We start from the raw sequence: 15,289 nt of genomic DNA, 5'->3' as shown, positions 1-15,289 counted from the left end.
ATATTCTAGAGGTCGACCGATTATGATTTATGGGGGAACATGGGTATATTCTAGAGGTCGACCGATTATGATATATGGGGGAACATGGGTATATTCTAGAGGTCGACCGATTATGATATATGGGGGAACATGGGTATATTCTAGAGGTCGACCGATTATGATATATGGGGGAACATGGGTATATTCTAGAGGTCGACCGATTATGATATATGGGGGAACATGGGTATATTCTAGAGGTCGACCGATAATGATTTTTCAACGCCGATACCGATTAATCGGCCAATTTTTTTTATATTTTTTATATATAATATTTTTTATGTTAAAATGTATTTGTAATAATAACAATTACAACAATACTGAATGAACACTTATTTTAACTTAATATAATACATAAATAAAATACATTTAGCCTCAAATAAATAATGAAACATGTTCAATTTGGTTTAAATAATGCAAAAACAAAGTGTTGGAGACGAAAGTAAAAGTGCAATATGTGCCATGTCAGAAAGCTAACGTTTCAGTTCCTTGCTCAGAACATGAGAACATATGAAAGCTGGTGGTTCCTTTTAACATGAGTCTTCAATATTCCCAGGTAAGAGGTTTTAGGTGGTTGTTATTATAGGAATTATAGGACTATTTCCCTCTATACCATTTGTATTTCATTAACCTTTGACTATTGGATGTTCTTATAGGCACTTTAGTATTGCCAGTGTAACAGTATAGCTTCCGTCCCTCTCCTCGCCCCTACCTGGGCTCGAACCAGCAACACAACGACAACAGCCACCATCGAAGCAGCGTTACCCATGCAGAGCAAGGGGAACAACTACCAGAAGGCTCAGAGAGATTGACGTTTGATATGCTATTAGCGCGCGCTAACTAGCTAGCCATTTCACCTCAGTTACACCAGCCTCATCTCGGGAGTTGATAGGTTTGAAGTCATAAACAGCGCAATGCTTGACGCGCAACGAAGAGCTGCTGGCAAAATGCACGAAAGTGCTGTTCGAATGAATGTTTACGCGCCTTCTTCTGCCTACCACCGCTCAGTCAGATGCTTAGATACTTGTATGCTCAGTCAGATTATATGCAACGCAGGACACGCTAGATAATATCTAGTAACCAATTTCAATTATTTTTTTCCTCATCAATCTAAACACAATACCCCATAGTGACGTCACAATACCCCATAGTGACGTCACAATACCCCATAGTGACGTCACAATACCCCATAGTGACGTCACAATACCCCATAGTGACGTCACAATACCCCATAGTGACGTCACAATACCCCATAGTGACGTCACAATACCCCATAGTGACGTCACAATACCCCATAGTGACAAAGCGAAAACGGGTTGTCTAGAAATTTTGCAAATGTATTAAAAATAAAATACAGATGCCTTATTTACGTCAGTATTCAGACCCTTTGCTATGAGACTGGACATTTGAGCCCAAGTGCATCATGTTGAAACTCATCAGATGAGCAGATGACTGGTCCTGGACTAGTGTGTTCCTCTCCCTCCAGGTTTATGAACCAGACACTAGATCAGATGACTGGTCCTGGACCAGTGTGTTCCTCTCCCTCCAGGTTTGTGAACCAGACACTAGATCAGATGACTGGTCCTGGACCAGTGTGTTCCTCTCCCTCCAGGTTTATGAACCAGAGACTAGATCAGATGACTGGTCCTGGACCAGTGTGTTCCTCTCCCTCCAGGTTTATGAACCAGACACTAGATCAGATGACTGGTCCTGGACCAGTGTGTTCCTCTCCCTCCAGGTTTGTGAACCAGACACTAGATCAGATGACTGGTCCTGGACCAGTGTGTTCCTCTCCCTCCAGGTTTATGAACCAGACACTAGATCAGATGACTGGTCCTGGACCAGTGTGTTCCTCTCCCTCCAGGTTTATGAACCAGACACTAGATCAGATGACTGGTCCTGGACCAGTGTGTTCCTCTCCCTCCAGGTTTGTGAACCAGACACTAGATCAGATGACTGGTCCTGGACCAGTGTGTTCCTCTCCCTCCAGGTTTATGAACCAGACACTAGATCAGATGACTGGTCCTGGACCAGTGTGTTCCTCTCCCTCCAGGTTTATGAACCAGACACTAGATCAGATGACTGGTCCTGGACCAGTGTGTTCCTCTCCCTCCAGGTTTGTGAACCAGACACTAGATCAGATGACTGGTCCTGGACCAGTGTGTTCCTCTCCCTCCAGGTTTATGAACCAGACACTAGATCAGATGACTGGTCCTGGACCAGTGTGTTCCTCTCCCTCCAGGTTTATGAACCAGACACTAGATCATGATGACTGGTCCTGGACCAGTGTTTAACCAGTGTGTTCCTCTCCCTCCAGGTTTGTGAACCTGCTGCTGAGTCAGATGTCTGTGGAGGACCTGAGAGAGGAGGCGTGTGACTGTCTGTATGAGATTGTCTGTAAAGGAATGGCCCCGACAGACAAGACCAAGCTGGTCGAGTCCCTCTGTCAGGTCCTGCAGTCGGCTGGCTTCTTCAACGTGGACCAGGTAGGTACACACACAGACACACACACCATAACACACACACACACCACATAACACACACACACACCACAACACACATACACCACATAACACACACACCACACACCACACACACACTCGCTACTACATTTCCCACAGTCCAACAAAAGGCCAAAGGCTCCATTTCCTCTTCCTCCTCACCTCTACTTCCTGAATGGATGTGAAACTGTTTCCTGTTTATACCTGAAAAGCCCCCCCCCCCCCCTGTTTCCTGTCTTGGCTCCATCAGGAGGAGGATGTGGACTTCCTGGCTAAGTTCTCCAGACTGGTGAACGGGATGGGCCAGTCTCTGGTGCTGAGCTGGACCAAACTGGCCAAGGGGGGCGCCGTGAAGGAAGCCGCCGAGGCGCTGCGTGCCCTCGAGACCAAGGTTCCTCTGCTCCTCCAGCTACTGGTCCACGACGACGATGACATCTCAGCCAACATCGTAGGCTTCTGCTACGACTACCTGAACGTACTCAAACAGGTGAGATACACCCTGCTAGTTGGGAATATGGCTCCCTATTGTCTATGTGCACTACATCTGATCAGAGGTCTATGGGAATATGGCTCCCTATTCTCTATGTGCACTACATCTGATCAGAGGTCTATGGGAATATGGCTCCCTATTCTCTATGTGCACTACATCTGATCAGAGGTCTATGGGAATATGGCTCCCTATTCTCCATGTGCACTACATCTGATCAGAGGTCTATGGGAATATGGCTCCCTATTCTCTATGTGCACTACATCTGACCAGAGGCCTATTGAAATATGGCTCCCTATTCTCCATGTGCACTACATCTGATCAGAGGTCTATGGGAATATGGCTCCCTATTCTCTATGTGCACTACATCTGACCAGAGGCCTATTGGAATATGGCTCCCTATTCTCCATGTGCACTACATCTGATCAGAGGTCTATGGGAATATGGCTCCCTATTCTCTATGTGCACTACATCTGACCAGAGGTCTATGGGAATATGGCTCCCTATTCTCTATGTGCACTACATCTGATCAGAGGTCTATGGGAATATGGCTCCCTATTCTCTATGTGCACTACATCTGACCAGAGGTCTATGGGAATATGGCTCCCTATTCTCTATGTGCACTACATCTGACCAGAGGCTATGGGAATATGGCTCCCTATTCTCTATGTGCACTACATCTGACCAGAGGCCTATGGGAATATGGCTCCCTATTCTCTATGTGCACTACATCTGACCAGAGGCTATGGGAATATGGCTCCCTATTCTCCATGTGCACTACATCTGACCAGAGGCCTATGGGAATATGGCTCCCTATTCTCTATGTGCACTACATCTGATCAGAGGTCTATGGGAATATGGCTCCCTATTCTCTATGTGCACTACATCTGACCAGAGGTCTATTGGAATATGGCTCCCTATTCTCCATGTGCACTACATCTGATCAGAGGTCTATTGGAATATGGCTCCCTATTCTCTATGTGTCACTCTAGATGTATATTTACGAAACAGGAGAGGGAGTCACTCTAGATGTATCTTTACGAAACAGGAGAGGGAGACACTCTAGATGTATCTTTACCAGACAGGATGGAAACCATAGAAATATAATCTCTAGAACGGGCGTGGAGTAGCCCCTCAGACCACTGTCATGTGACAGCGTCCTCAATAGGGTCCGGTTGGCACGGTAACATGACGTAAACTTGTGTTCATCTGCTTAATCTTCCTCAAGGGGTCCGAGTGGCAGAGTCACATGCCTCAGGTAGGGAGAGGAGGACAGGAGGCCATTGAAGAGTACTGGGACTCAGACAAGGTGGAGAAAACTGTCCACACTAACTGACCCCAATCATTAGCATTACCCCCCCCCTGTTCCAGGAAGAGACTGCAATGGATTAGCTGATCAACTGTCTGAATTATTCTACATTTACAACAAATATAGACTTGGAAATGGCCGTGGTATAATTTACTTTACAAACCAACAACACATTCAAGTTTAACTTTCCAAATGATGCAGAACATTTAGAGGTGTGTGTGTGTGTGTGTGTTTATCATAGTTGGCTGGCTAGTCTGTCCTGCTGTCTGGAATAGCCCACTGCGTCGTATTAAAAGGCCTGTGGTTGAGAACATTCTGCTGTCTCATAATGAGAACATTCTGGTGGGTGTCTCATAATGAGAACATTCTGGTGTGTGTCTCATAATGAGAACATTCTGCTGTGTCTCATAATGAGAACATTCTGCTGTCTCATAATGAGAACATTCTGGTGTGTGTCTCATAATGAGAACATTCTGCTGTGTGTCTCATAATGAGAACATTCTGGTGTGTCATAATGAGAACATTCTGGTGTCTCATAATGAGAACATTCTGGTGGGTGTCTCATAATGAGAACATTCTGGTGGGTGTCTCATAATGAGAACATTCTGGTGTGTCTCATAATGAGAACATTCTGGTGGGTGTCTCATAATGAGAACATTCTGGTGGGTGTCTCATAATGAGAACATTCTGGTGTGTCTCATAATGAGAACATTCTGCTGTCTCATAATGAGAACATTCTGCTGTGTGTCATAATGAGAACATTCTGCTGTGTGTCATAATGAGAACATTCTGCTGTGTCTCATAATGACAACATTCTGGTGTCTCATAATGAGAACATTCTGGTCTCTCATAATGAGAACATTCTGCTGTGTCTCATAATGAGAACATTCTGCTGTGTCTCATAATGAGAACATTCTGCTGTGTCTCATAATGAGAACATTCTGCTGTGTCTCATGAGAACATTCTGCTGTGTCTCATAATGAGAACATTCTGCTGTGTCTCATAATGAGAACATTCTGCTGTGTCTCATAATGAGAACATTCTGGTGGGTGTCTCATAATGAGAACATTCTGGTGGGTGTCTCATAATGAGAACATTCTGCTGTCTCATAATGAGAACATTCTGCTGTGTCTCATAATGAGAACATTCTGCTGTGTCTCATAATGAGAACATTCTGGTGTGTCTCATAATGAGAACATTCTGGTGTGTCTCATAATGAGAACATTCTGGTGTGTCTCATAATGAGAACATTCTGGTGTGTCTCATAATGAGAACATTCTGGTGTGTCTCATAATGAGAACATTCTGCTGTGTGTCTCATAATGAGAACATTCTGCTGTGTGTCTCATAATGAGAACATTCTGCTGTGTGTCTCATAATGAGAACATTCTGCTGTGTGTCTCATAATGAGAACATTCTGCTGTGTGTCTCATAATGAGAACATTCTGGTGTGTGTCTCATAATGAGAACATTCTGGTGTGTGTCTCATAATGAGAACATTCTGCTGTGTGTCTCATAATGAGAACATTCTGCTGTGTGTCTCATAATGAGAACATTCTGCTGTGTGTCTCATAATGAGAACATTCTGCTGTGTCTCATAATGAGAACATTCTGCTGTGTCTCATAATGAGAACATTCTGGTGTGTCATAATGAGAACATTCTGGTGTGTGTCTCATAATGAGAACATTCTGGTGTGTGTCTCATAATGAGAACATTCTGGTGTGTGTCTCATAATGAGAACATTCTGGTGTGTGTCTCATAATGAGAACATTCTGGTGTGTGTCTCATATAATGAGAACATTCTGGTGTGTCTCATATAATGAGAACATTCTGGTGTGTCTCATAATGAGAACATTCTGCTGTGTCTCATAATGAGAACATTCTGCTGTGTCTCATAATGAGAACATTCTGGTGTCTCATAATGAGAACATTCTGGTGTGTCTCTGGTGTGTCATAATGAGAACATTCTGGTGTGTCTCATAATGAGAACATTCTGGTGTGTCTCATAATGAGAACATTCTGGTGTGTGTCTCATAATGAGAACATTCTGGTGTGTGTCTCATAATGAGAACATTCTGGTGTGTGTCTCATAATGAGAGAATTCTGGTGTGTGTCTCATAATGAGAGCATTCTGGTGTGTGTCTGTCTCTCTCTCCTCTTCTAGTTCCCGCTGCTGACAGACCAACAGAAGACTCACGTTGAGGTGCGATTTCATCGGGAACTCTTTGGGCTGGTTTCCCAGACACAGAGGAGTCCTAGTTCTGGACTAAAAATATGTTTATTTTATTGTATTTCAGGAATATAATTACTCTGTGTCTGGGGAAACCAGCCACAAGCTTTTAAAACCTTATCTAGTGTCTGTCCATCTGTCATCTTGTTAGCAGATATATCCAGTATGGAAATAAAATGCAAATCAACTTATAACATTTTTGACACGTGTTTTTCTGGATTTTTTCGTTGTTATTCTGTCTCTCACTGTTCAAATAATCCTACCATTAAAATTAGACTGATCATTTCTTTGTCAGTGGACAAACGTACAAAATCAGCAGGGGATCAAATAACTTTTTCCCCTCACTGTATCCAGTATGTTGACTGTGCTCTCTGTCTCACCAGGACATCATGTTGGCCGTCATGAAGAAACTAACTTATGATGAAGAGTACAACTTTGACAACGAGGTAAAAACTTTGAGTGAGTTTTAAATTGTGGGGGGGGAGTTGAACAGCATTTTCATTACTCACTGTCTCCATCTTCCTCTGTCCATCTCTTCCCCCCCCCTTTCTCTGTCCATCTCCTCCCCCCTCTTTCTCTCTCCATCTCCTCCCCCCTCTTTCTCTCTCCTTTCTCTCTCCTTTCTCTCTCCTCTCTCTCTCCTTTCTCTCTCCTCTCTCTCTCCTTTCTCTTTCTCTCTCGCTCCTCTCTCTCTCCTTTCTCTCTATCTCCTTCTCTTTCTGTCTCTGTCTCTCTCTTCCTCTCTCCTCTCTCTCTGTCTCTGTCTCTCTCTCTGTCTCTCTGCCTCAGGGGGAGGATGAAGCGATGTTTGTAGAGTACAGGAAACAGTTGAAGATGCTGTTGGATCGCCTGGCTCAGGTGTCTCCTGACCTGCTCCTGGAAGCTGTAGGCAGAGTCTTCAACAACACCATACAGTAAGACTCCATCTTGTTTTGTTCCCCAATGTCCACCTTATTTCCTAACTTTGCCCCTTGTTTTTAAACGCCTGTTGTGAAGAAGCGTGTATTGATCCTGATTGTGTGTCTCAGGCGTTGGCAGACGGCGTCCTTCATGGAGGTGGAGGTGGCCATCAGGCTGCTGTACATGCTAGGAGAGGCTCTGCCTGCGTCTCACGGAGCTCACTTCTCTGGCGACACGGCCAAGACCTCCGCACTGCAGGATATGATGAGAACGGTGAGTTACACACAGCCAGCCAGTCCGCTGACAACCCTTGATCCTGATGTCTGACATCATATCCTGTGTTCTCCCTGTCTCCTCAGCTGGTCTCCTCTGGTCTCAGTGGTTACCAACACACGTCTGTGTCGCTGGAGTTCTTCGAGACGGTGGTTCGTTACGACAAGTTCTTCCTGGTTGAACCGCAGCACATTCCTATTGTCCTGGTTAGTTCTACAGTACTAGACTGTCTGTCCTGGCTCAGTTAGTTCTACAGTACTAGACTGTCTGTCCTGGCTCAGTTAGTTCTGCAGTACCTGACTGTCTGTCCTAGCTCAGTTAGTTCTGCAGTACTAGACTGTCTGTCCTAGCTCAGTTAGTTCTGCAGTACTAGACTGTCTGTCCTGGCTCAGTTAGTTCTACAGTACTAGACTGTCTGTCCTGGCTCAGTTAGTTCTGCAGTACCTGACTGTCTGTCCTAGCTCAGTTAGTTCTGCAGTACTAGACTGTCTGTCCTAGCTCAGTTAGTTCTGCAGTACTAGACTGTCTGTCCTAGCTCAGTTAGTTCTGCAGTACTAGACTGTCTGCCCTGGCTCAGTTAGTTCTGCAGTACTAGACTGTCTGTCCTAGCTCAGTTAGTTCTGCAGTACTAGACTGTCTGTCCTGGCTCAGTTAGTTCTGCAGTACCTGACTGTCTGTCCTGGCTCAGTTAGTTCTGCAGTACTAGACTGTCTGTCCTGGCTCAGTTAGTTCTGCAGTACTAGACTGTCTGGCCTAGCTCAGTTAGTTCTGCAGTACCTGACTGTCTGTCCTAGCTCAGTTAGTTCTGCAGTACTAGACTGTCCTGGCTCAGTCGCTGAATCAATGAACTCTACCTTTTAACATTGTGTCTTCACAGTGTTGAGGAGAGGGACAGTGGACCCCTGGTTAAAGGGGAGGTATTGTATCAGTGTTGAGGAGAGGGACAGTGGACCCCTGGTTAAAGGGGAGGTATTGTATCAGTGTTGAGCAGAGGGACAGTGGACCCCTGGTTAAAGGGGAGGTTTTGTATCAGTGTTGAGGAGAGGGACAGGGGAGGTTTTGTATCAGTGTTGAGGAGAGGGACAGTGGACCCCTGGTTAAAGGGGAGGTTTTGTATCAGTGTTGAGGAGAGGGACAGTGGACCCCTGGATAAAGGGGAGGTTTTGTATCAGTGTTGAGGAGAGGGACAGTGGACCCCTGGATAAAGGGGAGGTTTTGTATCAGTGTTGAGGAGAGGGACAGTGGACCCCTGGTTAAAGGGGAGGTTTTGTATCAGTGTTGAGGAGAGGGACAGTGGACCCCTGGTTAAAGGGGAGGTTTTGTATCAGTGCTGAGGAGAGGGACAGTGGACCCCTGGATAAAGGGGAGGTTTTGTATCAGTGTTGAGCAGAGGGACAGTGGACCCCTGGATAAAGGGGAGGTTTTGTATCAGTGTTGAGGAGAGGGACAGTGGACCCCTGGTTAAAGGGGAGGTTTTGTATCAGTGTTGAGGAGAGGGACAGGGGAGGTTTTGTATCAGTGTTGAGGAGAGGGACAGTGGACCCCTGGTTAAAGGGGAGGTTTTGTATCAGTGTTGAGGAGAGTAGAGGGACAGTGGACCCCTGGTTAAAGGGGAGGTTTTGTATCAGTGTTGAGGAGAGGGACAGTGGACCCCTGGTTAAAGGGGAGGTTTTGTATCATTGTGTTACTGTGTCCCTGTAGATGTCCTTTCTGGACCATCGCGGTCTGAGACACAGCAGTCCTAAGGTCCGTAGCAGAGTGGCCTACCTCTTCTCACGGTTCGTCAAGACACTGCAGTAAGTCCAGCTGTACCGTCACTAAGCACGCGTTACCCTGTGTTCCCAATGGGCCCCTATTCCCTATATAGTACACTACTTTAGACCAGAGCCCTATTCCCTATATAGTGCACTACTTTAGACCAGGGCCCTATTCCCTATATAGTACACTACTTTAGACCAGGGCCCTATTCCCTATATAGTGCACTACTTTAGACCAGGGCCCTATTCCCTATGTAGTGCATTACTTTAGATCAGGGCCCTATTCCCTATATAGTACACTACTTTAGACCAGAGCCCTATTCCCTATATAGTGCACTACTTTAGACCAGAGCCCTATTCCCTATATAGTGCACTACTTTAGACCAGAGCCCTATTCCCTATATAGTGCACTACTATAGACCAGAGCCCTATTCCCTATATAGTGCACTACTGTAGACCAGAGCCCTATTCCCTATATAGTGCACTACTATAGACCAGAGCCCTATTCCCTATATAGTGCACTACTTTAGACCAGAGCCCTATTCCCTATATAATGCACTACTTTAGACCAGGGCCCTATTCCCTATATAGTGCACTACTATAGACCAGAGCCCTATTCCCTATATAGTGCACTACTATAGACCAGGGCCCTATTCCCTATATAGTGCACTACTATAGACCAGAGCCCTATTCCCTATATAGTGCACTACTATAGACCAGAGCCCTATTCCCTATATAGTGCACTACTTTAGACCAGAGCCCTATTCCCTATATAGTGCACTACTATAGACCAGAGCCCTATTCCCTATATAGTACACTACTTTAGACCAGAGCCCTATTCCCTATATAGTGCACTACTATAGACCAGAGCCCTATTCCCTATATAGTGCACTACTATAGACCAGAGCCCTATTCCCTATATAGTACACTACTTTAGACCAGAGCCCTATTCCCTATATAGTATACTACTTTAGACCAGAGCTCTATGGGTCCTTGTTGTAGATTATAGGGTACCTGTTGGGTCACAGGACCAGTATTATCAGCAGACTGGTTGGACCAGTATTATCAGCAGACTGGTTGGACCCTGTCCTGGTAGTCAACGCCAGATCACCAGAAAGCAGGACATGTCATTATATATTATATAGTTCTAGAAGGTTCTTTGTGATTGACCCCAACCCTGTCCTCTGTTTACAGTAATAATTCTAGAAGGTTCTTTGTGTTTGACCCCAACCCTGTCCTCTGTTTACAGTAATAATTCTAGAAGGTTCTTTGTGTTTGACCCCAACCCTGTCCTCTGTTTACAGTAATAGTTCTAGAAGGTTCTTTGTGATTGACCCAAACCCTGTCCTCTGTTTACAGTAATAATTCTAGAAGGTTCTTTGTGTTTGACCCCAACCCTGTCCTCTGTTTACAGTAATAATTCTAGAAGGTTCTTTGTGTTTGACCCCAACCCTGTCCTCTGTTTACAGTAATAATTCTAGAAGGTTCTTTGTGTTTGACCCCAACCCTGTCCTCTGTTTACAGTAATAGTTCTAGAAGGTTCTTTGTGATTGACCCAAACCCTGTCCTCTGTTTACAGTAATAATTCTAGAAGGTTCTTTGTGTTTGACCCCAACCCTGTCCTCTGTTTACAGTAATAGTTCTAGAAGGTTCTTTGTGATTGACCCTAACCCTGTCCTCTGTTTACAGTAATAGTTCTAGAAGGTTCTTTGTGATTGACCCAAACCCTGTCCTCTGTTGCCAGTAAACACATGAACTCCTTCATTGAAGACATCCTGTCCAGGATACAGGACCTGCTGGAGCTAGCTCCTCCTGTAAGTTACCTCTATACATTACCCTCCACACATTACCCTCCACACATTACACTTTACAGACCTGCTGGAGCTCCTCCTGTAAGTTACCTCTCCCCTCATATACATTACCCTCTACAGACCAGCTGAGCTAGCACCTCCTGTAAGTTACCCCTCCCCTCATATACATTACCCTCTACAGCATCTCTCTTCACTGACCTACATTACCTCTACAGCATCTCTCTCTCCAATGACTTACCCTCTTACCCTCCCTTTGTACTGACCTTCATTCCCCTCCATACATTACCCTCTACAGCTCTCTCTTCACTGACCTTCCCTCAATACATTATGCTCTCTGTACTGACCTTCATTCTCCTCCATACATTACCCTCCCTCTGTACTGACCTACCTTACCCTCTATACATTACCCTCCCCCTGTACTGACCTTCCTTCCCCTCCCCATATGTGCCTCAGGAGAACGGTTTCCCTGCGCTGCTGACCAGCGATGACCAGCTGTTTATATTTGAGACGGCGGGGGTGTTGATCGTCCACGGAGAGAGTCCCGCGGAGAGGAAGCAGGCGCTGATGAGATCCCTGCTGACCCCGCTGACCGACGCCTTCCGTCTGCTGCTGGCCAAACTGGCCTCTGAGAGGGAGGAGGAGAGGCAGGCTGCGCTGGCCGACTGTCTCAGTCACGCTGTTGGCTTCGCTAGGTAAATATCCAAACACTGACCCTGATGTACAAACACTGACCCTGATGTACAAACACTGACCCTGATGTACAAACACTGACCCTGATGTACAAACACTGACCCTGATATACAAACACTGACCCTGATATACAAACACTGACCCTGATATACAAACACTGACCCTGATATACAAACACTGATATACAAACACTAAGCCCTAGTAACACTAAGCCCTAGGAACACTAAGCCCTAGTAACACTAAGCCCTAGTAACACTAAGCCCTAGTAACACTAAGCCCTAGTAACACGAAGCCCTAGTAACACTAAGCCCTAGTAACACTAAGCCCTAGTAACACTAAGCCCTAGTAACACGAAGCCCTAGTAACACTAAGCCCTAGTAACACTAAGCCCTAGGAACACTAAGCCCTAGTAACACTAAGCCCTAGTAACACGAAGCCCTAGTAACACGAAGCCCTAGTAACACTAAGCCCTAGTAACACTAAGCCCTAGTAACACTAAGCCCTAGTAACACTGAGCCCTAGGAACACTAAGCCCTAGTAACACTAAGCCCTAGTAACACTAAGCCCTAGTAACACGAAGCCCTAGTAACACGAAGCCCTAGTAACACTAAGCCCTAGGAACACTAAGCCCTAGGAACACTAAGCCCTAGTAACACTAAGCCCTAGTAACACTAAGCCCTAGGAACACTAAGCCCTAGGAACACTAAGCCCTAGTAACACTAAGCCCTAGGAACACTAAGCCCTAGTAACACTAAGCCCTAGTAACACTAAGCCCTAGTAACACGAAGCCCTAGTAACACGAAGCCCTAGTAACACTAAGCCCTAGGAACACTAAGCCCTAGGAACACTAAGCCCTAGTAACACTAAGCCCTAGGAACACTAAGCCCTAGGAACACTAAGCCCTAGTAACACTAAGCCCTAGTAACACTAAGCCCTAGGAACACTAAGCCCTAGGAGCACTAAGCCCTAGGAACACTAAGCCCTAGGAACACTAAGCCCTAGGAACACTAAGCCCTAGTAACACTAAGCCCTAGTAACACTAAGCCCTAGTAACACTAAGCCCTAGTAACACTAAGCCCTAGTAACACTAAGCCCTAGTAACACTAAGCCCTAGTAACACTGAGCCCTAGTAACACTGAGCCCTAGTAACACTGAGCCCTAGTAACACTAAGCCCTAGGAACACTAAGCCCTAGGAACACTAAGCCCTAGTAACACTAAGCCCTAGTAACACTAAGCCCTAGTAACACTAAGCCCTAGTAACACTAAGCCCTAGTAACACTAAGCCCTAGGAACACTAAGCCCTAGGAACACTAAGCCCTAGGAACACTAAGCCCTAGTAACACTAAGCCCTAGTAACACTAAGCCCTAGGAACACTAAGCCCTAGGAACACTAAGCCCTAGTAACACTAAGCCCTAGTAACACTAAGCCCTAGTAACACTAAGCCCTAGGAACACTAAGCCCTAGTAACACTAAGCCCTAGTAACACTAAGCCCTAGGAACACTAAGCCCTAGTAACACTAAGCCCTAGTAACACTAAGCCCTAGTAACACTAAGCCCTAGGAACACTAAGCCCTAGGAACACTAAGCCCTAGGAACACTAAGCCCTAGGAACACTAAGCCCTAGTAACACTAAGCCCTAGTAACACTAAGCCCTAGGAACACTAAGCCCTAGGAACACTAAGCCCTAGTAACACTAAGCCCTAGTAACACTGAGCCCTAGGAGCACTAAGCCTTAACCCCCAACTGCAAGATTTGGTTATAAGTAAGGCCCAGTGGGCGTATCGAGTGGCCAGCGGTCTAAGGCATTGCAGCGCTAGAGGCGTCACTACTGACCCGGGTTTGATCCCAGGCTGTGTCGCAGCCGGCCCGCGACCGAGAGACCCATGAGGCGGCACACAATTGTCCCAGCATCGTCCGGGTTGGGCTATTCTGGTATTTTATTAGGATCCACATTAGTTGTTGCAAAAGCAGCAGCTACTCTTCCTGGGGTTCCACACAGAGCACAGAACCCAGAGCACAGAACCCAGAGCACAGAACCCAGAGCACAGAACCCAGAGCACAGGACCCAGAGCACAGAACCCAGAGCACAGGACCCAGAGCACAGAACCCAGAGCACAGAACCCAGAGCACAGAACCCAGAGCACAGGACCCAGAGCACAGAACCCAGAGCACAGGACCCAGAGCACAGAACCCAGAGCACAGAACCCAGAGCACAGAACCCAGAGCACAGGACCCAGAGCACAGAACCCAGAGCACAGAACCCAGAGCACAGAACCCAGAGCACAGAACCCAGAGCACAGGACCCAGAGCACAGGACCCAGAGCACAGAACCCAGAGCACAGAACCCAGAGCACAGAACCCAGAACCCAGAGCACAGAACCCAGAGCACAGAGCACAGGACCCAGAGCACAGAACCCAGAGCACAGGACCCAGAGCACAGGACCCAGAGCACAGAACCCAGAGCACAGAACCCAGAGCACAGGACCCAGAGCACAGGACCCAGAGCACAGGACCCAGAGCACAGAACCCAGAGCACAGGACCCAGAGCACAGGACCCAGAGCACAGGACCCAGAGCACAGAACCCAGAGCACAGAACCCAGAGCACAGAACCCAGAGCACAGAACCCAGAGCACAGAACCCAGAACCCAGAGCACAGAACCCAGAGCACAGAGCACAGGACCCAGAGCACAGAACCCAGAGCACAGAACCCAGAGCACAGAACCCAGAGCACAGAACCCAGAGCACAGAACCCAGAGCACAGAACCCAGAGCACAGAACCCAGAGCACAGAGCACAGAACCCAGAGCACAGAACCCAGAGCACAGGACCCAGAGCACAGAACCCAGAGCACAGAACCCAGAGCACAGAACCCAGAGCACAGAACCCAGAGCACAGGACCCAGAGCACAGAACCCAGAACCCAGAACACTGGGGTCGACATGAAACATAATACAGAACATCAATAGACAAGAACAGCTCAAGGACAGAACTACATACATGTTTAAAGGCACACGTATCCTACATATCAATACATACATACAGACTATCTGGGTCCAATAGAGGAGAGGTGATGCTGTATCTGCCCTCATATCAATACATACAGACTATCTAGGTCCAATAGAGGAGAGGTGTTGCTGTATCTGCCCTCATATCAATACATACAGACTATCTAGGTCCAATAGGGGAGAGGCGTTGCTTTATCTGCCCTCATATCAATACATACAGACTATCTAGGTCCAATAGAGGAGAGGTGTTGCTGTATCTGCCCTCATATCAATACATACAGACTATCTA

The 15,289-nt window shown here is 46.5% G+C and overlaps 1 protein-coding gene across 4 annotated transcripts in view; it reads left to right on the top strand.

Moving 5' to 3' along the window:
• Positions 1-15,289, top strand: part of xpot (exportin, tRNA (nuclear export receptor for tRNAs)) — a 49,310-nt gene that overhangs the window by 20,795 nt on the left and 13,226 nt on the right. For 2 of the 4 annotated variants that reach the window (XM_090201432.1, XM_090201434.1), the window contains 11 exons: positions 2,354-2,522; positions 2,788-3,024; positions 4,253-4,333; positions 6,498-6,536; positions 6,947-7,009; positions 7,353-7,477; positions 7,592-7,736; positions 7,823-7,942; positions 9,438-9,532; positions 11,238-11,307; positions 11,758-11,996. In XM_090201432.1, the coding sequence (XP_090057558.1) occupies positions 2,354-2,522; positions 2,788-3,024; positions 4,253-4,333; positions 6,498-6,536; positions 6,947-7,009; positions 7,353-7,477; positions 7,592-7,736; positions 7,823-7,942; positions 9,438-9,532; positions 11,238-11,307; positions 11,758-11,996 (1,383 nt within the window). The remainder of the gene's footprint in view (positions 1-2,353; positions 2,523-2,787; positions 3,025-4,252; positions 4,334-6,497; positions 6,537-6,946; positions 7,010-7,352; positions 7,478-7,591; positions 7,737-7,822; positions 7,943-9,437; positions 9,533-11,237; positions 11,308-11,757; positions 11,997-15,289) is intronic. The other 2 variants (XM_090201433.1, XM_090201435.1) reach the window with 1 other exon arrangement.

Source organism: Oncorhynchus mykiss, chromosome 15 (assembly GCF_057628025.1).
Source record: "Oncorhynchus mykiss isolate SJ-2025 chromosome 15, ASM5762802v1, whole genome shotgun sequence".
NCBI lineage: Eukaryota > Metazoa > Chordata > Actinopteri > Salmoniformes > Salmonidae > Oncorhynchus > Oncorhynchus mykiss.
This window is presented reverse-complemented; position numbering and strand designations above follow the sequence as displayed.